Source organism: Gouania willdenowi, chromosome 18, assembly GCF_900634775.1.
Source record: "Gouania willdenowi chromosome 18, fGouWil2.1, whole genome shotgun sequence".
In the NCBI taxonomy this organism is placed as follows: domain Eukaryota; kingdom Metazoa; phylum Chordata; class Actinopteri; order Blenniiformes; family Gobiesocidae; genus Gouania; species Gouania willdenowi.
Window position 1 is genome coordinate 2,830,626 of NC_041061.1, and position 22,652 is coordinate 2,853,277.

Genomic DNA, 22,652 nt, shown 5'->3' on the forward strand with positions numbered 1-22,652 from the left:
TTACTTGAAAACAACAAAAAAATAAAATGTGAGAAATAAAATGCAAAATGACTCCAAAAATAAACAAATTGACAGCAAGAATACACAAATGAATAGAAAGCAAGTCTCCTGTCTCTATCATAGACTCTCAATGGGAACAGAATTACAAAGAGTAGTTCTAATGTGACGACAATAGCTCATTGGCTGAAACTTCCAAAAATGGTCACGCCCACTTAAAAACAGTGAAATAAATGACTCCAAAAGACATTTCCGACAGTCATTCGTAAGGATGAGGAGGCATTTCATATATTCTGCATTATTTCACACAGAGTTCATTGGCTAGGCTAACACAAGGTTAGTGCTAATGCTTGGAAAATGCTAATCCAGTGCTAGGTTAATGCTTAGTTATTGTTATTTCTAAGTTAATATTAGCTAATGCTAGGCTAATGTTAATACTAGGCTAATGCTAATGCTAGATAATGTTAATACTTGGCTAATGCTAAGCTAATGCTTAGCTAATGTTATTGCTCGATAAAGCTAGTTAAGGCTAGATTAATGTTAATGCTAATCTTAGGCTCATGCTGCTAATGCTAGATTAATTCTAGCAAACGCTAATGCTTAGCTCATGCTTAGTTAATGTTATTGCTCGCCGGTATTGCTAGTTAATGCTAATGTAGATTCATTCTAGCTAATGTTAATGTTATCTAATGTTAATGCTAGGTTAATGCTAAGCTAATGCTAATGCGATATTCGATGACACGGGCCGGCACCAGCATCCTCACTTGCATTTTCTTCAGAAAACACAAATATTCTTGTCAGAAACTAAGTGTTATTATCTAGCTTTAGAGCGATAATCTAAAGTTTATTGATGTGATGGTCGGTGTCGCTTTAACGCGTAATGTAATGTAACGTAGCGTAACTTAGTGTGTGGTGTTAAACAGTAGGGTGTACATCAGCGTTCCTGGGTGGTACAGACTGTGCGTTTCTCCTGTTGGGTCTGACTTTTCCTTCCTGTCACTCAGCTTTCATCAGCTCTGTTTAATGTGTGTTCCAGTTTCAGGCACTGCATCAGATAACATCAAGACTGACTGGATGTTTCAACACAATCCAAGTCTTTTGAATTTTAATCTCAGTGTTAAACGTAACAAAACTGTTTCAGCATTTTTTATTTGAACTTTAAAATTTTTGATTTGAGTACTGACTAAATCAAGTATGAATTAAATTAAACTTTATTTATAAATAATGAATCAGATTTCATTCACGAGTAAAATATATATTGTAAAAACAGTTATTAATAAATATACTTTTGTAAATTCAATGATAAATTAATAACGTCAAATATAAAGATACGCAACTCCCGTCATTTCGACGCCCAACTCTGACCTCTGACCTCTGGATCCGGCGGTGCCGTTCTGTCCTAACGTAGCACCGTACAAACGGAGAGGAATTCAGAGAAGAGACGGACTGTCAACGCCTGGATATGAAAGGATGGAGGAGAACCTGCAGCTGAACCCAAGCCTGATTCACCTCCAACCCTCAAATAACTGCACAGCTGATGAGACGAGGAGGACCGCAGCTCTGGAGCCACACGTGGCTCAACAGCTCCACTGCTAAGGCTTCGTCACTGATGGAGCAAGTGAACCATCATTCATCTTACACCAACACAGTAAGCATCATTTTGTATATTTTATTGTTGTTTTTTGTATAATTATTTAGTCTTTTGTTTGTTTTTGCAGTTGTTTTGTTTCTTTTTGGAGTCAAAATGCATTTTTTTCCCTCATTTTATGTTTTTGTTGTTTTGGAGTAATTTTTTTGTATTTTTGTTGTCGTTTTATGTGATTGTATCTGACGTGAGGGTCACATGATCAACATTCAAGACCAATCGGATCATAAACACAGGAAACAACAAATGTTTGGTGTGTTTACGTTGCTATTTTATGTGTTGTTATGTATTTTCCCTATATTTAGTATGTTTTTTAGGTTGTTTTGACTTTTGTGTGTTGTGTGTTTTTGTTGTCATTTTGTGTTTTTGGAGTTATCACTGTGTTTTTGTGTATTTCTATTGTTGTTTTCTGTGTTTTTCTGTAAATTTGAATGTTTTTTTCTTCTCTCATTTTATGTTTTTGTGGTTTTCGAGTAATTTTGTGTGGTTTTTATGTCTTTTTTTGTGTTTTTGTTGTGAACTTGTATATTTTTTATGTCCTTGTCAGAGTAATGACCAATCGGAGCATTGTCATAGGAAACTTCAAAGGCTTTGTTTGTTTTTGTTGTTGTTTTATATATTTTTTTACTATTTTATGTATTTTCCCCTTATTTTGTGTGCTTTTATGTCGCTTTTTATTGTTTTTGTTGCTGAATGAACTGAAATGAACTGAATAAATATTTTACATTTCTCATGTCAGCATTAGAATAATCACCAATCAGAGTATTAGCAAAGGAAACATCAAAGGCTTTGTGTTTTCTTTTTTTTTATTTTTTTTTATGATGTATTTTTGGACCTTTTTTAATATTTTGTGTGGTTTTTATGTAGTTTTTTGTGTTTTTGTTCTGAACTCGTAAATTTTTCATGTCCTCGTTAGAATTCTGACTAATCACAGCGTTAATACAGGAAACATCAAAGGCATTGTTTGTTTTCCTTGTTGTTTTATATAGTTTTGGACTATTTTATGTATTTCCCCCTTATTTTGTGTGCTTTTTCTGTCATTTTTTGTGTTTTTGTTGTGATGTATATTTTTCATGTCTGTGTTAGAATAACAATCAGAGCATTAACACAAGAAACATCAAAGGCTTTGTTTGTTTTTGTTGTTGTTCCTATATTTTTGGACTATTCTATGTATTTTCCCCTTATTTTGTGTGGTTTTTATGTGTTTTTGTTGTGATCTCGTATGTTTTTCATGTCAGCATTAGAATAACAACCAATCAGAGCATTAACACAGGAAACAACAAAGGCTTTGTGTATTTTTCCGTCATTTTGTATGATTTGTATGAGAGTTATTTTGTGCATTTACTTTTGGTGCTGCCAGTTGCCCATGTCTGGTCTACCAAACTATGTACTGCGTGCCTTGTATTTCTTATTTCCTGGTACAAAAATACCGCAGAACAAACAGTTTAGATTTAGGCTATATTTTGACGCGTATAAATAAATAAATCTGATGGACTGTCACAGTCTCTTTACGTTCTGTTCCAGACGTCCCAGAACCTCGACAGACAGTCGAGCCAAACATCTGAATGAAGTCAGAAAGCAAAACGCTCGCTGCCAAGGCCGAGTTCATCGGGAGGATCACATCTGGATCGATTTGTCTCGGCCCCGACAGGGAAGAGTGATCGATTGTTGGTGTGCAGACTCAAGGAAAGTCACAATTGTTTTGTTATCAGCAAAAACATTATCAGAACAAAGACTTCCACATAGTGTATCAGTGCTTCGCAGAGCTGTGGAACTAGACAATAAAGTTTTACTGGAAGTAAAGGAAGCAAAAGGAGTTTCTGGTAGTTTCTGCTTCATGCTGGTTTCAAACCAACCACCACAAGGTTCTGCTTCCCCCTGGTGGTCAGACATAGCCCACAAAATTACAATTCATATCTAAGAACAGACGTAGGCAACTGGTAGCCCAATAAACCAAATCAACCAAAAAACTGTGATTCAGAAGATGAAAGGAAATTGAAACCCAACACGATACCCAAAATAACTCCAAAAACATACAAAGTAACAGAAAAATGTGCAGAAGTATACAAAACAACAGGAAAAACACACTAAATGACAGCAAAAGCACATAAAACAACAGAATAAACACTAAACAACACGAAAAAAAAACATATATGTATAATAATGAGTCACTAAAAACTGACTTGCAAACACAGTAGAAAAGTTAAATAAATATTCGGATATAAAATCGAGAATTTTACACAAAATCTATGAATGTGGTTTGCGTTTACTTTTCATCGGATAATTATTTGTGTAACTGTTGCATTTTCTTTCATTTCTGTCCTTTTACCTGAAGGGAAATGGTTTTCAGAGACAATACAATACAAGTGCAAAAATTACCACGGCAGTTATTTTGTGTTGGAATGAAGAAGAGTAGAGAAAATGACAAAAAATTAAAAAGCACAAAAAAATAAGGCGCGGCATGGCCAAAAGGTGAAAAAATTTATAATTTTTTTTTTCTTGATCTAAGGCTTTGGAATTACTCTAAATACAACTGCAAAACTTCCCACGGCAGTTATTTTGTGTTGGAATGAAGAAAAGTAGAGAAAATGACAAAAAATTAAAAAGCACAAAAAAATAGAATAAATTGTGCTCCTGACAAAACTTACAGTTAACTTCAAAATAAGAGCCCTATTTACAAAAGCTTTAAAAAACGAATGGAAGTCAAGAAGACATGCTTTTATTTTGAAAAAGGGATGTTTGATATTTAGCTTGAAACCGGATCCCAGGACTATTTTACAATGCATCATGGGACGGTTGAGTATGACTAATGCATCCACTGTGCATACTTAAAAATGTTACCATATAGTATACATCCAGGTATTTCTTACGTACTCAATCTTTTTATACTATCTAATGCGAACACACTACATGCTCATTTAGACGTCAGACTTAGTATGAGTAGTACGTTAATATGACATTTATAACGCACCCTCCTCCCTATGTTATCTCACAGGTGAAACCCGTCTTCCTGATTACCCTCACTACTTAAGAAGTGCTCCAACACTACTTGTTGGCTTTAAATGCTCATTTTTAAAAAGTGTAATAGAACAGTTTCTCATGTAATTTACAGGTACATAAAAATGTACTTGAATAAATGTTAAAAATATAGAATATTTCTATGAATTTATTGTAGTAAAATCTCTCCTCAGGTGAAGTACAAGTACTAAAAATGTGTACTCCAGTAAAAATACACAAGGACAGTCCACCAGTGGACCAGGCTGAGGTTTTCAGGCTGTAGACAGATTTAATAAGCAGAGATGCTGATTGGATTGGATATAATCTGACAGTGTGGGTCAGCCTCTCCTTCCAGGTCACCTCACACTCTGAGACGCCTGAGCTGAAAACTGACCGTGAACCCTCGTAATGCAGCACCTCTGTCCGACCATCCAGGACAAAGAAAGAACTTTGGACACAAACTGACACGAGATGACGGAAGTCGTCAGATTGACGTCGGAAAGGCAAGCATCCATCAATACAGGGTAGGAAAACCTGGAATAATTCATCTGTTTTTAAGGCAACTCGTCATTAATAATCAAAGAATAAAATGTTGCTGTTTTAAATCCGACATAACATTATGACCACTCATGCTCTATGTGTCATGCCTTCTGTTAGCAGCACGAGTAGCATAGAAACAGTAAGGACACGTGAACGACCAAGGCTCTACACTAGAGGTTCTCAACTGGTCTCACCGCGACCCACTTGTTGGTCCCGAACAACAATGTGGTTCGATTACAGTCACCATTATAGAAACTAAAAAGCCAACGTTAGATTCTGCTAAAGCAATGTCCTTACCAGCCTGTATATCATAGACAACATCCAAAACCATTCTTTAGGCACATTTTCACCCCTGGAATTATCTTCTATTTAACCTTGAATATAAAAACATAAAATGTAGCAGTTGTGCTTCAAAGCCACTTTATTGGACCCTTAACGAGGCCCAAAGAGGACAAAAAAGCCCTTTAACACAAAAACCAGTTCGACTTGGAGTGAATAAGGCACAATCTCACAGCTTCTAATACTGAAAATGTTTCCTCCTCCATTTTGCAGCAGCTCCCACTGTCAGAGATCTATGGGAGTCGTCGCCTTCGGATAAATAACAGTAGAGATGCAATTCATGATCATGCAAAAGGTAAACTTTGTGTAATTTCAGGAAGGGACCATTGTCACCCTCAGTCCATCGATTCTCAAAGTTCTCAAACTTCAGCCATGAGACGCCTCCACATCGCTGTGCCTTCATCCTCATACCGCCATCGTCTCCACTTCAGAATCTATTGCTCTTTAAGCTTCCAAAGTTCCTTCTGGTTCTCCTGTTCTCCCTCTGCTTGCCGCCCTGCCCAGTACAGGCTGCCTGGTTTCGGGTTGGGGTGGTGGGACCTTGGGGGTGCGACCCTCTCTTTGGCAAGGCCTTGCCTGATGTGGCGGCGCAGCTGGCTGTCAACCGTATCAACAAGGAAGCCACTCTGTCCCACGGCACAGTGTTTGACTACGTAGTGCTGCAGGTAGTCTTAGTTTGATTCCTGAACATCTCTGATCTTTATGGTGCATTAAGGCACCAAGAGGAGAGTTATTTGATCTCAACAATAATATGGGAATATCTAACACATTAGATATGATAATGTTATGACGATGTTCTTTTATGTGGCACCGTTAACAGAATTTTATATTTTTGTCTTTGATCAACTTACTGAGTGGAAATTGTCCCTCAGGAACCATGTGAGACAGCTGATGCTCTGAAGGCTTTTCTTGGTTACCAAACTAAGGCATCGGGGTACATTGGACCCGTCAACCCTGGCTACTGTGACACAGCTTCCATGTTGAGCAAAGGCTGGAACAAAGTAGGTTAAGATAATCAGAAGAAAGTCCTGATTTCACTTTGTTTTGTCAATCATCAAACATTTCTTCCCCCCTCCTTCCAAAGGCTCTGTTTCCATGGGGTTGTGTTGGCTATGAGTTGGATGAAGTTCGTAGCCACCCGACCTTTGCTCAGTCCATGGCCAGGCCGACACGGGTCCTGTTCAGTGTTATGAGCTACTTCAGATGGGCTCACTGTGCCATCATCTCCTCCTCTGAGGACTTCTGGGTAGAAACGGCAACCAGGGTAGGAGTTTACTCTTCATCCATTCTAGTTCCTGGTTTAGATCACTGTCCCCAGGTTTAGAACAAAGGAATTATCTCCTGTCTCATCTAGGTTGCAGACACTTTGAGGAGCCATGGTATGCCTGTCAGACTTCTCAGCTTCATGGAGAACACACCTCATGGCATCAGGAAGACTTTGGCTAAAGTCCGTAAGATGACCGAAATTCGAGGTGAGAGAAGACTGAACAAGTACGAAAGAAATGTTAAAAGTCTACTTGTTTTAAGGCAAAGTTCTCCTTAAGATAACTTTGTGTATGACTTTTTTTTTAATCAAATTATTTATGTCTTGGACACTTTGGAGTAGGAATGCAGCAGCACGTTACAGATACTGGTATCAGTTATCAGACGCTATACCAAGGTGGATACTTGTAGTCGTAAAACATGCATCGGTTCCTCTAACGTAATTGTAGCCTCAACCAATTAGATTGTATTCATCAATCAGGCAGTTTGGCTGCTAATTGATAAATACCATGCAGCTGTTCATAAATAAGTTAGTGGGAGTGACAGTAAAAGGAAAATAAAAGAAAAATATGAGCAAAAATGTGTTTTATTTAATAAATTGCAGCATCTGTATTTGTACCACTCGGTACACGTACTCGTACACATTCTGGAATAATTGGTTTCGGACGTCTATTCTTTGGAGGCACCTGTTGGAGTGGTCCAACTCTTGTTCCAACACATTCTATTCTCAGGGTGTGTCCTAAATTGACTAAGATTTTTAGTTTATTGAGACTTGATCTGAACATGTGTCGGGTCTATTTTGAGACACAGAAGGGCCAAGTCTACTTTAACTTTGTACAAACACTTTTTTTTGGGTGCTTGCTTCAGTAGTTCTATTGGGGTTTTTTTTAATACCATAACCAAGTTCTCTACAATCAAGTGAATCTGGGACTCAAGATTCATGAAGACAATTTAGTTGTAGAATCCAGCTTGTACTTCGTTCCAACAGTTCTGTTTGTAGTTCCTTGTCTCCCACTGCTGCCATTATGTCAATGTTTTGTCTTATGGTTCTTGAGTTGGACAAGAGGGTTAAAGTTACCATTCCACATGGGCAAGGTTCTCACCTTCTAACAATGCTTGAGGTCCTATTCTTCTGCATTGTTCAAGGGATTCACTTTAAAAGAAGTTCAGGCCATGGTTGTTGGTGTTGTTTTGTTGCAGCTGTCGTCCTCTGCATGCACTCAGTGTTGATAGGAGGCACAGCACAGAAACTTCTTTTGGAGACGGCGTACGACATGCAAATGATAGATGGCTCCCTGATGTTCCTGCCTTACGACACCTTGCTCTACAGCCTTCCTTATCGCAACCACTCCTACTCTGCTCTGAAGAACAACAGTAAGCTACAGCGAGCCTACGACGCCGTGTTGACCGTCACTATCGACTCACCCAGGGTGTCATTCTTCCAGGCCTATAGAGAGGCCATGGACAGAGGAGAGGTGGCAAAGATCCTGGAACCTTATCAGGTAGTGGATATTTTAAAGCAAGAATTAGGAAAACGTTGGTTCTGTTTGGAATGGCTGACAGCGACTTGTGTGTGTGACACAGGTGTCTCCTCTGTTTGGGACCATCTACAACTCCATCTTGTTCATGGCTCATGCGGTTCATCGTGTTCAGGGAACCGGAGAATGGATGTCAGGTGGAAACTTGGCACAAAGTATCCATAGTCTGGACTTTCAGGTATAGACTAGGCCTGATTCTCAAAAAAGTTAATGTTAGGAGCATTAAAAGAGGGGAACCAAGCTTATTTGGTCAATTTGGGTATTCTGATTCAGAATATCAATGTTCCCAAGCTGTAACTTGAATCCTTTATCTTTTAAATTGAACATCTAAATGGCTGCCAAAAGGGCAGATTTTTACCAAACAGGTGATATTCAGGGTGTGATAATGTTGGTTAATTAGGTAACATTGTAGTCAAATCAATTTGGGATGTGGTTCAAGTCCATTGCATTACATTAGAGAAAAAACTCTACAGAGCACATACCCCTGCAATGCAACATATTGTGCAAAAACATTCATCAATGATATCAATAATACTTGTGAATAAAATCATTCGTGTTCACGCAGACAAATTGTTCACTGGTTTAAACAGAAAATGGAATTCTGTTTTAAGTCAGTAAAACCAAATAACCACTGTTTGTTTATTTTCTTTTGGTTTTAAAACAGAATAACCAAAAAATGAAAGTTACACAGATTTTTGTACATGCATAAAATGTATAGTATAGTAAAATTAAAAAGTAAAATAAAACTGATTTTGGATTCTAGATTTAGGCAAATTAGACAGTTATAATCCGTCCCAAATTCTGTAAAGATGTGATCACATACTTAATCTGCGTCCGAATAGTCCCCCAATTCACCCTGTGACGTCATCCACGGGGTTATGGAAAAGTGGATAGGAAAGGAGATAGGAGGGACTATTCGGACGCAACCTTAGCTTTGCACTTCCTTACATTTGTTGCAGGGCTTTAGTCATGCAATTAAAACCAGCAGCAATGGAGCAACACTGCTGGACTACGTCATACTCGACACCGACGAACTCTCCTCAGAGCTGAAGCCAACACACAGGTAAACATGAAACCTCCCCTACTGGTGTCCTGTGGGAGTAAAAACTGACCCTTATGCTTGATTGATTACCAACAGGGTCGACATGGAGATTGGTTTGGTTCACTTCCTGGGTCAAGACATCCACTTCCCCAGAGGTTATGGGCCCAAGAAGGATGCCCCCTGCTGGTTTACTCCAGGAGTCATCTGCACTGGAGGTAACTGGGCTGTAGAGTCCATGTTGTAGATGTCATCATGGCCAATAGTACTATGTTTTCTGTAGGTGTCCGTTTTAGATTTAGATTTTAGCTCTGTCCCTTGCTTTCTATATCAACACAGTCAGCTTGGATTTATTGAAGCTAACATCAGTCTAATCGTTCCAGGTGTGGATATCTTCTCCATGATGGGTATGATCCTTGGAGTGATTGCAGCCTCCATTTATGCTTTGACTCTTATTTACTGTATCAGGTACAATGTCATCTAGGAAATGTTCCAACATTGTTCATTTTTCGTTTTTATGTGTTTTTTTTTTGCTCGTCTTTGACTGTTCATGTTTTGTTCTCCCAAAGGCGGCGAATAAATCAGATACGACTGGTCAGAGGTCCAAATAAAATCCTTCTGACTCTCGCCGACGTCACCTTCATCAACCCATCGCTCAGCTACAAGGTCAGCCTCCCTCCTTTATCGCAGACCTGTCTGATATTCTTTGCTTGTTTCTTTGTAAACTTTTTTTTGCTTAAACATCTAAACTAGTATCTTTTTTCTGCCCACAGAAGTTGAGTCTGGACGACAGCAGGGCCAGTGGAATGAGGAGTATGTCTGATCGAAGCATCACCTCTCCCATATCCAACAAATCTCCAGCTACTCATGAAAACTCCAACATCGTCATTTATGAGGTTTATTGGTTCAATCTTACACAGACAATAGCACAATTAGGCTGTAACTGTGACAACAACAACAAAGTAACGCCAATGTTAGTTTTCTTCTGTTTTTTGTTGGACTTTTAAAGATTTTTGATTGGGTTTGGGGTTAGACAAAGACATTCTAGACAGATTAAGGTTTTTGAGGGACAAAAAATAAAATAAATGACGTTTCAATATTTTGTCAGCATTGTTCTCTTTAATTCACATCTCGATAAATAAAATTGTTCAGATTAGTACTTTTAAAGTGTTTTTTTAATGAATGTGCATGAGTTTTGTTAATTGTAAATAAACACAACACTCTTGATGTTGTGAACATGGCTAGTAAGGTTACTCTTTATTGAAAGACGCTAAAGGAAAATAGCATGAATCACTCAAAGATGCAACTTGTATAACATTCAATGCTTCAAAATAAGTGTGTTATTTAATTTTTCTTGACAAGGGGGACTGGGCGTGGTTAAAGAGACTACCGGATGGGATGTTTGGAAGCATCAATCCTCGAACCAGTGATGTGTTTGAGCTGGTATGTGACCTGATGGTGAGGAAAAAGAAATATATGTATGAATATCTTTACCTCCCACTCACAAAAATGCCTATTTTCCTTTTGATCCTCTCCTTGAACCCTTTGGAGAACATGCAATAGTCTCAAAAATGTTTTTTTTTTTATCAAAAGTTAAAAGGCTCTGAATGTATGAATTTATCCTAGTATCCCCTTAAAAACTAAGTAAACTTCTAATGTATTTATTATCAGTTCTTTGTATACGGATGATAATGTGCTATTTTCCTCTATCTCAGGATACATGAACTCATCAACCTATACCCATTGATGTTATTTATTTATTTTTTATTCAAGTAGGGACAGTGCATATCAATGAACTTACCACAAATCTAAATACGTCAGGTTATAGCCATAGGCTAATTTCCATCTATTGTCCCTAGACAGGCTGACTTAACAATAAGACAAGACGAGTCTAAAAACAATATACAACAGGATTACATACAGGAAAAGGAACATAGGGATCATAAAATACAGTAACATTACATTTAAATGGAACACTGGGATCAGAAGAACTACACTATCAAGGGAATCGACAGGATAGAGAGCAGGGTGAAGGAAAGGATAGGGAAAGACAGGGGATAGGGCAAAGAAAAGGAGTTCACTTCCACATACTCAGAGTTGGCCGGTTAAAGGAGTGCATACAGATCCAGAAAAATCATGATTACATGAATGGAATTCACTAAATACATTTGTAAATATGAGTTTAAGTTACTGTAAATTTAGATTTTGTTATTGTTTCATTACCTTCTAAAAATAACGTGCGTGCCGCTGTGCATTTCAAATAGCCCTAACGCGCTGTTCTTTAAAAAGAATATTTAAAGTGCTAAGAGTACATTACACATGGCCCTATATATATATATATATATATATATATATATATATATATATATATATATATATTTAAAGTGCTGTAGTGCACTTCACATGGTCCTAAGGTGCATTATAATAATATAAGTTTAAATCAGTTGTGGTCTGGGTTGATCTGAACCACTCCTTTAAATAACTTTTAAAAGTGTTATATAGAGCTACAATGAGTATATCTAAGAAATGTAATGTTTTTGGTTGCTTTGTTTTGCTCTAATGAAGGAACTTGGTTCTCTTGACCTTTGGTAACAATCTGTTGCAAAAACATTTAACTACAAAATTCATTTTTACAAAAACTGACTGACCACACTCAGGTATAGTTTTATCCACAAAAATTTAAGGGTTATTTGTCTTCAGATGAAGGATATGCGTCACGACAACATCAACCCTTTCCTGGGCTTCTTTCATGATTGTGGCGTCCTCGCCATCGTGACCGAGTTCTGTTCCAGAGGCAGTTTGGAGGACCTGCTGCTGAACGACGATGTCAAACTCGATTGGATGTTCAAGTCCTCCCTCCTGCTGGATCTGATCAAGGTGACTGGGGAAGCAGTGAGTTGTTCTTCACTGAGCTGAGCTGACAAGAAGTGTGGTGTTTTTTCCTGAACAGGGAATGAAGTATTTACACCATCACGGAGTGTGTCACGCTCGACTAAAGTCTCGTAACTGTGTGGTGGACGGACGCTTTGTGCTCAAAGTCACGGACTACGGCTACAACGAAGTATTAGAATCTCAGAGGTTCCGTTACCTGGAACCACCTCCTGTCGGTGAGATGCTTAGTACCCTCCGTCACACACTGAGCCATGTTGTAGTGGTCTTAACAGAAATCTCACTCTCACCCTTGTATGTGATCTAGAGTTGTTGTGGACAGCTCCAGAGATATTGAGAGATGGTCAACCTGGCCTCCATGGGACTCAACCTGGAGATGTGTACAGCTTTGCCATCATTATGCAGGAGGTGGTCATGAGAGCGCCTCCATTTGGCATGCTGGAACTGTCCGAGACAGGCAAGAGGCAAAATACAACACCAAACGTTCAAAAAATGTGACAGTGCACGATGTGAAACTGTGGGTTGGGATTTATATTTATCTGACATTGTTTTTACAATAGTGTTTTTGCCAAAGTACCCTATTGAAGTCATTGCTTAAAAAGAACCATTTGGTAAGCTTTATTCACAAGAATAGATGCTAGAAAGATGCTGTGGGCTGTTAATCTCGATGAAGGTGACGGCAACGAGGTTCCGTTCTTGCCAAGTCACGTCAATTCTTGTGTGTATTCGTATGTTTTTATTTCTATCTGAAGAAGATAAAAATGTGTCATGGGAAGGTTCCAATGCTTACATCTTTGCCACTTTGCACGATTGATTTGTCAAGTGGTGTAATTCATATGTGTTCTAGAGATTATGCAGAAACTGTGTCGGCCCCCTCCTTTATGCCGCCCGGTGGTGAGTCCTGATTACGCCCCTCTGGAATGCATCCAGCTGATGAAGCAATGCTGGAACGAACAGCCCGACAAGAGGCCGAGTTTTGATGAGATTTTTGACCAGGTGTGACTACACCACCAAGCATTAACAAACTTAGTCTAAAGCACAAACCTTTGTCTTATTTACTTTCTTGTCAATTCTTCTTTAAGTTTAAAAATATCAACAAGGGGAAGAAAACCAACATCATCGACTCCATGCTGAGGATGCTGGAGCAGTATTCCTCCAACCTGGAGGAACTGATCCGAGAGCGAACCGAGGAGCTGGAGATAGAGAAACAGAAGACGGAGAAGCTGCTGACACAGATGCTTCCGCCGTACGTCAACATAGAAATAGTGCTTTCATCTCTGAGCTTCATCAATCAAGCTTGTGTTTCTCTCCTCAGGTCCGTGGCAGAGGCTTTAAAAATTGGTGGCGTGGTCAAACCAGAATATTTTGACAACGTGTCACTGTATTTCAGCGATATTGTAGGCTTCACCACCATCTCGGCCAACAGCGAGCCCATCGAGGTAGTTGATCTCCTGAACAACCTCTACACACTCTTTGACGCCATCATAGGGAACCATGATGTCTACAAGGTGAAAATATCTGTGTTCATTTCACTTAAGTTGATATTCTCAATGATTTTTCTATTTTTTGTAAGCTTGCTTTCTCCTTTGACAATCGTTAGCAAGATTCGGAACATTTTTAGCAATTTACACTTCAATTTCCAAATTTGTTTAGCAGTAGCAAAAGTATCACTGCAGTTAAAAGTACCAGTACAATTTGTGTAGTGTTTTTAAATATCCCATTTTCTTTTCTTTTTTCTACACAAGGTGGAAACAATCGGCGATGCCTACATGGTAGCGTCAGGTGTTCCTGTCCCAAACGGGAACCGTCATGCTGCCGAAATAGCCAACATGGCTCTTGATATCCTGAGTGCGGTGGGATCGTTTAAGATGAGACACATGCCAGATGTTCCCGTCAGGATTCGCATAGGGCTACACACGGGTGAGAGACAGGTTGAGTCAACTTTGGCAATGCATTGAAATTCTGTCATTGAGAGAGAAAGAAATGCGTTGAACGTTCTCTACAGGTTTGAGATGTCTTCCTGCTTTAATGAGCCATAATCTGACAATAAAGTTGTCTGAGAAAACCTGATATGAAGCCAGTCCCTCCAATCAGTTGCAATCCAAGATTGGAGCTCAAGACTTGGAGCTACAATCTAACTTTTGAACTTCAAGATGATTCTCTCAGAATTTGGTCAAGCCTTTGATTTTCCAGCATCAGGTCGGATTTGAAATGTCAGTATGATGTCTGTAACGCAAAGCCATTTTCCCATTACCTTGACTAATAGGCAAGGCTAGGCAAGTCAAGGCAAGGTAAATGTATTTTTATAGCACATTTCATACACAAGGCAACTCAATGTGCTTTATATATTCAAAAATTACAACAGAAAACATTTAACAGCTTAAAATCAATAAGAACATTAAAATCAGCAGCAAAATAAACATTTAAAATCATCAGTAAAAACATTTAAAATCATCAACAAACACATCACATAAACAACATGACCAGAAATCTCTCTCTCAATCATACACAGTAGAGAAAAAAAGTGCCTTTAACTTTGATTTAAAAATGTTCACATTGGATGCTGACTTCAGCTCTGCTGCAGTTTGTTCCACTTCTTTGCAGCATAACAACTAAAAGCAGCATCACCATGTTTACTGTGAGCTCTGGTCTCCACTATCTGACCTGTGTCCATAGATCTGAGAGACCTTCTGGGTTCATACCTGACTAACATCTCACTGATGTATTCTGGACCAAACCCATTTGTACATTTATACACCAGCAGCAGAACTTTAACGTCTATTCTGAGGCTGACTGGGAGCCAGTGTAAAGATTTTAAAACTGGAGTAATGTGTTCTGACCTCTTTGTTCTGGTTCAGACCCGAGCTGCAGCATTCTGAACCAGCTGTAGATGTTTGATGAAAACATGGACCAGTTTCTCCTGATCTTTCTGAGTCATTAAACCTTTCACTCTGGAGATGTTCTTTAGGTGGTAGAAGCTGTTTTTGTGATAGATTTGATCTGACTGCTGAATGTAAGATCTGAGTCAATCAGAACACCAAGGTTTTTGACTTGGTCTTCAGCTTTTAAAGATCGAGACTCAAGATAATTGCTGATAGCAGTCCTCTTTTCCTTGTTACCAAAGACAATCACCTCCATCTTGTCATGATTTAGTTGAAGGAAGTTTACTTTTTCTAAGCAGTCACACAACACCTCAATGGGACCATAGTCATCTGGGTTCAGTGATAGATATAGTTGTGTATCATCTGCGTAGCTCTGATAATCAACCTTACAGTTGTGTAAAATTTGTCCTAAAGGAAGCATATAAAGGCTAAACAGAAGGGGTCCAAGAACAGAGCCCTGAGGAACCCCACAGGACATTGGTAATCTGTCAGATTCAAAGTTTCCAATGCTTATAAAATAACTTTGCCCCTCCAAGTAGGACTTAAACCATTGCATTACTTTTCCATTTAGTCCAATCCATGTTTGCAATCTGTGCAACAAAATTGTATGGTCTTCAGTGTCAAATGCAGCACTTAGATCCAATAGTATGAGAACAGATACTTTTCCTGAATCAGTGTTCAACCTTATGTCATTGATCACTTTGATAAGAGCAGTTTCAGTGCTGTGATCAGAACGAATGCCTGACTGAAATGTATCAAATAGTTTGTTGAATGTTAAGAATTGACTGAGTTGGTTAAAGACCACCTTCTCAATGATCTTTGCTATGAATGGAAGGTTGCTGATTGGTCTATAGTTAGCAAGTATAGAGTCATCCAGTGTTTTCTTTTTTAACAGTGGTTTCACAGCAGCTACTTTCAGGGATTTTGGTACGGTGCCTGATTGGAATGAGAAGTTAATTATCTGACGCAAATCAGTGACAATTGACTTTACAACAGTTTTAAACAAGTTTGAGGGTTTTGTGTCAAGGCAACACGTTGATGGATTCAGCTGCTGAACAATTTCCTCTATTGTTTTTGGGTTCACTGTAATAAACTCTAACATTGTAGTTGACTCGTCCCTCAGTGGTTGCAGCTGTTCAAGCTTTTGTTATTTTGCTGGTTTGTTCTGATATTTGACCTTATTGATTGTGTGTGTTTTTTTTTTTAAATATACAGCAAATTAATTGCATTTTCCAGTTGACAGTAATTCAGCGGCTATCTAATCCGGGGGGTTATGAGCTTTTCAATTACAGAAAACAATGTGTGAGAGTTGTTGACATTTTTAGCAATAATTTCAGAAAAATATTGCTGCTTTGCTTTGAACAAGCCATCATTGAATTTACGCAGACTCATTTTGTACAGTTCTAGATGAATTTGGAGTTTTGTTGATCTCCATTTACGCTCAGCTCTTCTACAATCAGATTTAAAATTCTGCATTATCTCAGAGCTCCTACAAGGACTGAGATAATGCAGAAGTCTGACGGACATCTATACAGTCCACTTGGCTTGACCAACGAACCATCCAAACAAGGAACCGCCTTGGGAAAGAGAGATTTTGTAGCTATGAGTAAGATTTAATTGTAATTTTGTGTCGTAATTCTTTGGGCCCACCTGCATCCCAGATAGACGAATACAGTGTTTCCCAAATGGGTGTATGTGTACCCCTAGGGGTACGTGGTGGCACTACATGGGCTAAGAGAGAGAGAGAGAGAGAGAGAAAGAGAGAGAGAGAGGAAAATTAAAAAAGAAAGTGTCAGTCTTGGTCCCACCTCGGGCGTGAGATGACTGTAAATTATAAAAAATACAGAAATAAATCTATTCAGGAGCCACTAAATCAGTATTTTTTAACCTTGGGGTCGGGACCCCTTCTAGGGTCACCTGAAAGTACCATGTTGAGATGTTTTCTGAGAGCATCAAGGACATTGTTTTTTACTGTGATACCTGAAAGTCTGCCTAACCCATCTCCGGATACTGAAATTAAGTCACAGAAAATACTTCACAGAAGGTCTCAAACTCCATGTGCTTTTCTTGCAGGTCCATGTGTCACCGGCGTAGTGGGTCTCACCATGCCTCGCTACTGTTTGTTTGGAGACACGGTGAACACGGCCTCACGTATGGAATCTAGTGGCATGCGTAAGTCGGAAAAACAACCACAATGTTCACGGGACCCTTTCTTCAGACAGAAATACTAAATATATTCTTGTTCTCGTGTCATACTTGGTCTTGCTTTTATTTGTTCCCAACCCCTGCAGACCAAGAACCACACAATAATCGTTGCACTTTTAGTCATACCCAATTTTCCATCAAATGCCATTCCTACCCTCAGCTTCAAGGGTTTGGAAATACCTTACCTCCTCAAGACTTTTCAAAACTTGTCTGTGTCCACCCAAATGTAATTGTTGGTAGATTTGACCAAAAATACTTTCCACTTTGGAAATTGCTTTCCTTTCTTTCTCAGCCTACAGAATCCATGTCCATGAAAGCACAGTCAAAATCCTGAGAAAGTTAAATCTTGGCTACAAGTTGGAGCTGAGAGGCCGGAAAGAAGTTCGGGTATAACCTTTTTTCTTTAACACTTATTCTAGTGCTTCTCCATATGACCGATACACAGAATAAAAATGTCTCTTTCTGTGTCCCAGGGGAAATGTATGGAGGAGACCTACTGGCTTGTAGGAAGGGACGGATTCACGAAACCGTTGCCGGTTCCCCCAGAAATTAAGTCAAAGTAGGAATGACTTTTGCACTCCTAGAAAGATTCATTTTCTATGTTTAATGGGTTTTCCTTCCCTTCTCTCTGTGTGCTCCATGGTCCTGCTCTGGTTTATTTGAATTTATTATCCATAGTTATCATTCATATTGTCCATTTATGACTACATTTCCAGGTGATACAACATTACAGAAATTGGTTTTAATTTGGTTGTCAGGCTATGGGAATACAGCCACATGTGCAAAACTCATAGAAATATCTGTGCATTTATAATTGGTATATTTGCGTAATAAAATAGTGGTGATTCACCTTATAGAATTAAGAAGACACAAAACTATTATTAAGGAAGCAAACACAAGATTATTGTTGTTATGGTAAGTTGAAAGAGATATTGAAGGAGTTGGGAAAGGTCGTGAGAGTTGTTGGTTTTGAAACACAAGTGTGTTTTATAAAGAAAAACAAAGGTATTTAGAGCTGGAAAAACAACCAGGACCAAGTGTTCAAGCATACCTTAGATAGTGTAGGGATGTAATCAGGAAATTAGGTGCCCCAGGTTGCAGACAGAATGAAGCAAAACCTAATCATATACCAAAGACGCACACTGGAAAGACTGGGAGTGTTGGATACAAACAAAAACTCTGACAAACAAAACTAAAACAAGAAAAACAAAAGGAAAGACGCAATGCAAAATTTGTGAAACTAAAGTTATTTAATAAAGGTCCTCAGTTAAAATAGTCTTTACTTCAGTTGCGTGGGAAACAAAAAAGAGTCCTGTGTTACAATATAAACAATCCAGACGCTGATCCACAGCAGGACCAAAGTTGGTGTGCGTTTCAGTGTGTTTTCGAGTATTTGTGCTGTGACCATGGTGTTGGCTTCGTCCCCACAGGGAAATGGCTCAAGGGCTTCAGATGGCCGAGATAGCCCGGCACAAGAGTCGGAAAGCTGAGAAACAGGAACCATTTGCAAAGAAGAAAAACTGAGGTAATGTTATGCATTACAAAAAAAAAATGTATAACATTACACAACTTACGCTACATGGGACATGAACTGTCTTAAGGTGTTACCGCTGTTTGCTCACATTTAGTAGCTTCGATTTAAGAATTTCACTCCAATAAATAAGGAGTTTTTCCATATGGAGTGATGTTGACTGTAATCTTGGTTCTAGAAACTCTTATCCAACAAAAACAAAGTTTGTTTTTCCTGACATTTATATCTCTGTTGACGTAATGAATGAAAAATGATTTCTCTGGACCATGTTAAGAAGAACATAAAAACGAAAGGAGAAACAGCGACATCTAAAGACAGTTCAAAGGAGGGATTTTGACCGAAAAAAAAATCTATTTTAAATCCTTGAAAAACTCAGTTCTTCTACTTTACAAGTTAGTTTGTTATTGTTTTTACTGTCATGTAAAATTAAATCCTTATCATATAATCACCTTTGTCACAAAAACATGGTGAAAACCTTCTCTTTTTAACATCTTCTTTCATTGAAGGGATTTTTTCCCGCCTTTTTAGGCTTTTCTGTAGCGATGATCTCCCTCCTTCTGATCTGTGTGTAAACCCCTTGTTTGACTGATTTTTGTGTCTCTTTCTTGAAGCTGAATGAAAATTTAAATATCATCATATTAATGAAATTAAAGCAATTTGGCAAAATCAAAGAAATTTAAAGTAAAATAAATGAAAAAAGCTAAGATAAATAATTCTAGGTTAAACTAAATCAAAAATCAAAACATAATCAAAGATTAATTTACATTGTAATATCTGATGAGATGACCTATAATACGGTAGCACAATCCATTTAATATTTCAGCTTTATCAACTCAAGTTTATTAGCTAAGCTAATAGCTTGATTAGCTAAACTGAGCTGCAGTAAATAAACGAAATAAACAAACAAACAAAAAAACTGTAAAAGATCAGATACGTTATACTGTATATCAAAAGGAAATATATTAGGAAATACGTTCTTTTAGGAACTTAACTAATGCAAGTGCAATTTAGCTAAGCTAATACAAACTAAGCTAATCAAGGGTAGGATAATATTTGAAAGTAATCAAAGATGAATTAATGGAGAAGGACAACAGAGCCGCTGTCGATCCATGCAGATTAGAAAATATGACGTTTACATTCATGTTACATTCCGGCGACATTTCCATCGTCTATTCTTCTACGCAATGACATCACAGCTTCTTCACTGAAGTGGGGAGTTTTGGGAAACAATTCTCAAACTCTGCTCAAATGTCCAACCTGCCAGAAGGCAAAGTCGTTCTAAAGGACAAGAACATATGCTGCGTTTGATTGCACTCGGAACCCGGAAAGATCCGGATCGGGAATTTTGATCTCTGAGGTTAATCCGTTTCATTCAGTTAGCTAGAAAATCATGACTGGCCACAGTAAGCAGATGTTTGTTTTTATATTTTTATATATTACAATATATTAGCTCTTTGAGGCTAAGAGAGAGAGAGAAATGTCATACACTTTAAGTATGACTTGAACGTACCGGAGCTCACGATTCGTTCTGTCCGATTTATCCGGCTAATGCAGCATTAGCCCCATCACTGCTAAGCCAGCGTCGCTATATGCTTAGCTAACCAGAACATGTTATTGACATGCACACAGAAAAAGGCTTGAGCTACCTAAAGTCCACCAAATGTTGAGTTCCTGATTGTGTTCATGTTCAACCCAAACATTTGGCTTCTCTGTCCTCTCAGCCCGTGCATCAGCATCTTATCCAACCAGTCCAAGGACCTCAGGCATATGTTCTGCAAGGCGGTGAGGAAGATCACCCACGTGCGCGTTGTGACTCAGCTCCCCGCTCAAGAAGAAGACAGCAACGTCATGATGACGCACCACTGATTCCTTATTCCTCTGATGAAGAGACCAGAAAAGAAAGAATTCTGTGGAAAAGATCTCAAAGTTTGGCAAGGATTGGGTTGACAGATGTTTCGTATTTAGTTCCAGCAAGATTATTTTTGTCTTTTTTTTTTATTCAAACAACTGTTCCTTAGGAAATCTACCAATCTGAGGCGTCGCTTTGATGTTTCCTTTGAGGTTTCCTTGACTTCTGCATAGTAATTCCACCAAGAGTATTTTTGTCTTCTTTTTAATTACCTTAATTCAAAAGAAACATCAAAGATATCAGCAGATACCTCAGAAGAAGACTGGCAGTTGACAATCGAAATGTGTCAGGAAATCAAAGTAAATTCCCTGTAAAACGGTTTTCTGAATAAATTAAACATTAACATATTATAAAAAAATAACTTGCTGGAATTGTTACATGGAAGTCAAGGAAACATCAAAGCGATCAGCAGACGCCTCTGAAGAAGACTGGCAGTTGTCAGTCGAAACATGCCAGGAGATCAAAGTTAATTTTCTGGAAAACAGTTTGTCTGAATAAATGAAACCTTAACATATTATTATAAATATGACAAAAATAATCTTACTGGAATTACGACGCAGAAGTCAAGGAAACTTCAAAGGATACATCAAAAGGATCAGCAGACGCCTCTGACGAAGACTGGCAGTTGTCAGTCAAAACATGTCAGCATATCAAAGTGGATTTCCTAAGGAACATTTGTCTACATAAATGAAACCCTAACATGGTGTTTAGTATTTAGTGACCCTTTGACCCTGCTCATCTATCGTTTCTACGACCTAAGCTAACCCAAACGTAGAACTGGTTTTCTGGTGTGAAGTTTCCCAGTCTCAGAGGAAGACGCGTTTACCATCTGCAATACTTGGAACGCAAAGGTTCATCTTCAAGTTTCCTTATCCATCACCTGTAAGGATACACAACATGATGGAGTTTGGAAGGAATATGAAACAGTCGCTGCACAGACTGTCAGAAATAGTCCTAAAGGAAGATTTTAGATATATGAAACATCTTTAATTGGTTTGGTCATTGATTGTTTTAGGTGAACATTTGCTCAAGGCTTATGTAGCAATATTAGGGTATGTTGTTCACTTTTGGTAAAGTATGAAAATGTGTACATGGGTTTTTTTGAATATACTGAATCCATTTTTAAAGGGATCCACACTGACAAACCAATGGTTGTCACTCAAAAGTCAAGGAATCCAAGATGGCCGCCATCCATATTGTCAATTTGGATATTTTTTTGCCATAACTTTGGTTCTGTTTTACATGAAGCATAATCTCAGTGGTGAATTATAGGTTTTCATGGTCAATAAAGTCAATAATAAAGATCCAAAATGGCTGCCATTTGTATATGCATTTACAATCTTACCATAACTTTGGTTCTGTTAGACCAGGGATGTTAAACTCATTCTAGTTCAGGGGCCAAATACAGACCAGTTGGATCTCAAGTGGGCTGCAGATTTTAGATGGGGGGAAATAACTATTTTAACATAATTGTGCCTTAGTTTGCAATATTGGTTCAATTCACTTAAAAAAATTCTTGATTCTGTTACCAATTTTTTTGTGTAATTTAGAGGAATTTTGTGGAATTGTTTGTGAGAAATTGCAAGATTTAAGGAAAAATTGAGAGTTCTTTCTACAAGTAGCAATTATAAATGACTGCATTCATGCGCTAAACAAAGGAAAAATCAAAGCCTATAAAAGTACTTGGGTTTCATTAAATTTGTAAATTTGTAAATTTAGAATTATTTGGTGTTAGACGTAGAAACATGTTTTTTGTGGCAAAACGTAGGTTTTTGAGGAAAGGATTGTCATGAAATAGCTTGAAATAGTGTAAATTGCATTCAGAGCAAGATATAAGGTAGAATGCTTCCATGTCAAATAGAACCAAAGTGATGACAA

At 38.2% G+C, this 22,652-nt stretch overlaps 1 protein-coding gene across 6 annotated transcripts; it reads left to right on the plus strand.

Moving 5' to 3' along the window:
• Positions 1 to 266: 266 nt before the first annotated feature.
• Positions 267 to 20,834, plus strand: gc2 (guanylyl cyclase 2). Of its 6 annotated transcripts, none has more exons than XM_028474805.1 (27): positions 267 to 333; positions 1,406 to 1,645; positions 3,167 to 5,163; positions 5,835 to 6,183; positions 6,391 to 6,519; positions 6,603 to 6,782; positions 6,873 to 6,990; positions 7,982 to 8,283; positions 8,366 to 8,497; positions 9,279 to 9,382; positions 9,458 to 9,576; positions 9,742 to 9,826; positions 9,928 to 10,024; positions 10,132 to 10,254; positions 10,721 to 10,816; positions 12,059 to 12,235; positions 12,309 to 12,465; positions 12,555 to 12,704; positions 13,095 to 13,243; positions 13,330 to 13,493; positions 13,563 to 13,755; positions 13,993 to 14,167; positions 17,203 to 17,301; positions 17,627 to 17,721; positions 17,808 to 17,893; positions 18,765 to 18,859; positions 20,587 to 20,716. In XM_028474805.1, the coding sequence occupies exons 3-26, from the start codon at positions 5,111 to 5,113 to the stop codon at positions 18,856 to 18,858; spliced, it is 3,426 nt and encodes a 1,141-aa protein (XP_028330606.1). In that variant the 5' UTR covers positions 267 to 333; positions 1,406 to 1,645; positions 3,167 to 5,110; the 3' UTR covers position 18,859; positions 20,587 to 20,716. The 6 variants fall into 6 exon arrangements, with proteins under 6 accessions (XP_028330606.1, XP_028330607.1, XP_028330602.1 ...); XM_028474806.1 differs by having other exon boundaries at positions 10,721 to 10,801; XM_028474801.1 differs by lacking the exon at positions 18,765 to 18,859 and having other exon boundaries at positions 20,587 to 20,834.
• The last annotated feature ends 1,818 nt before the right edge of the window (positions 20,835 to 22,652 follow it).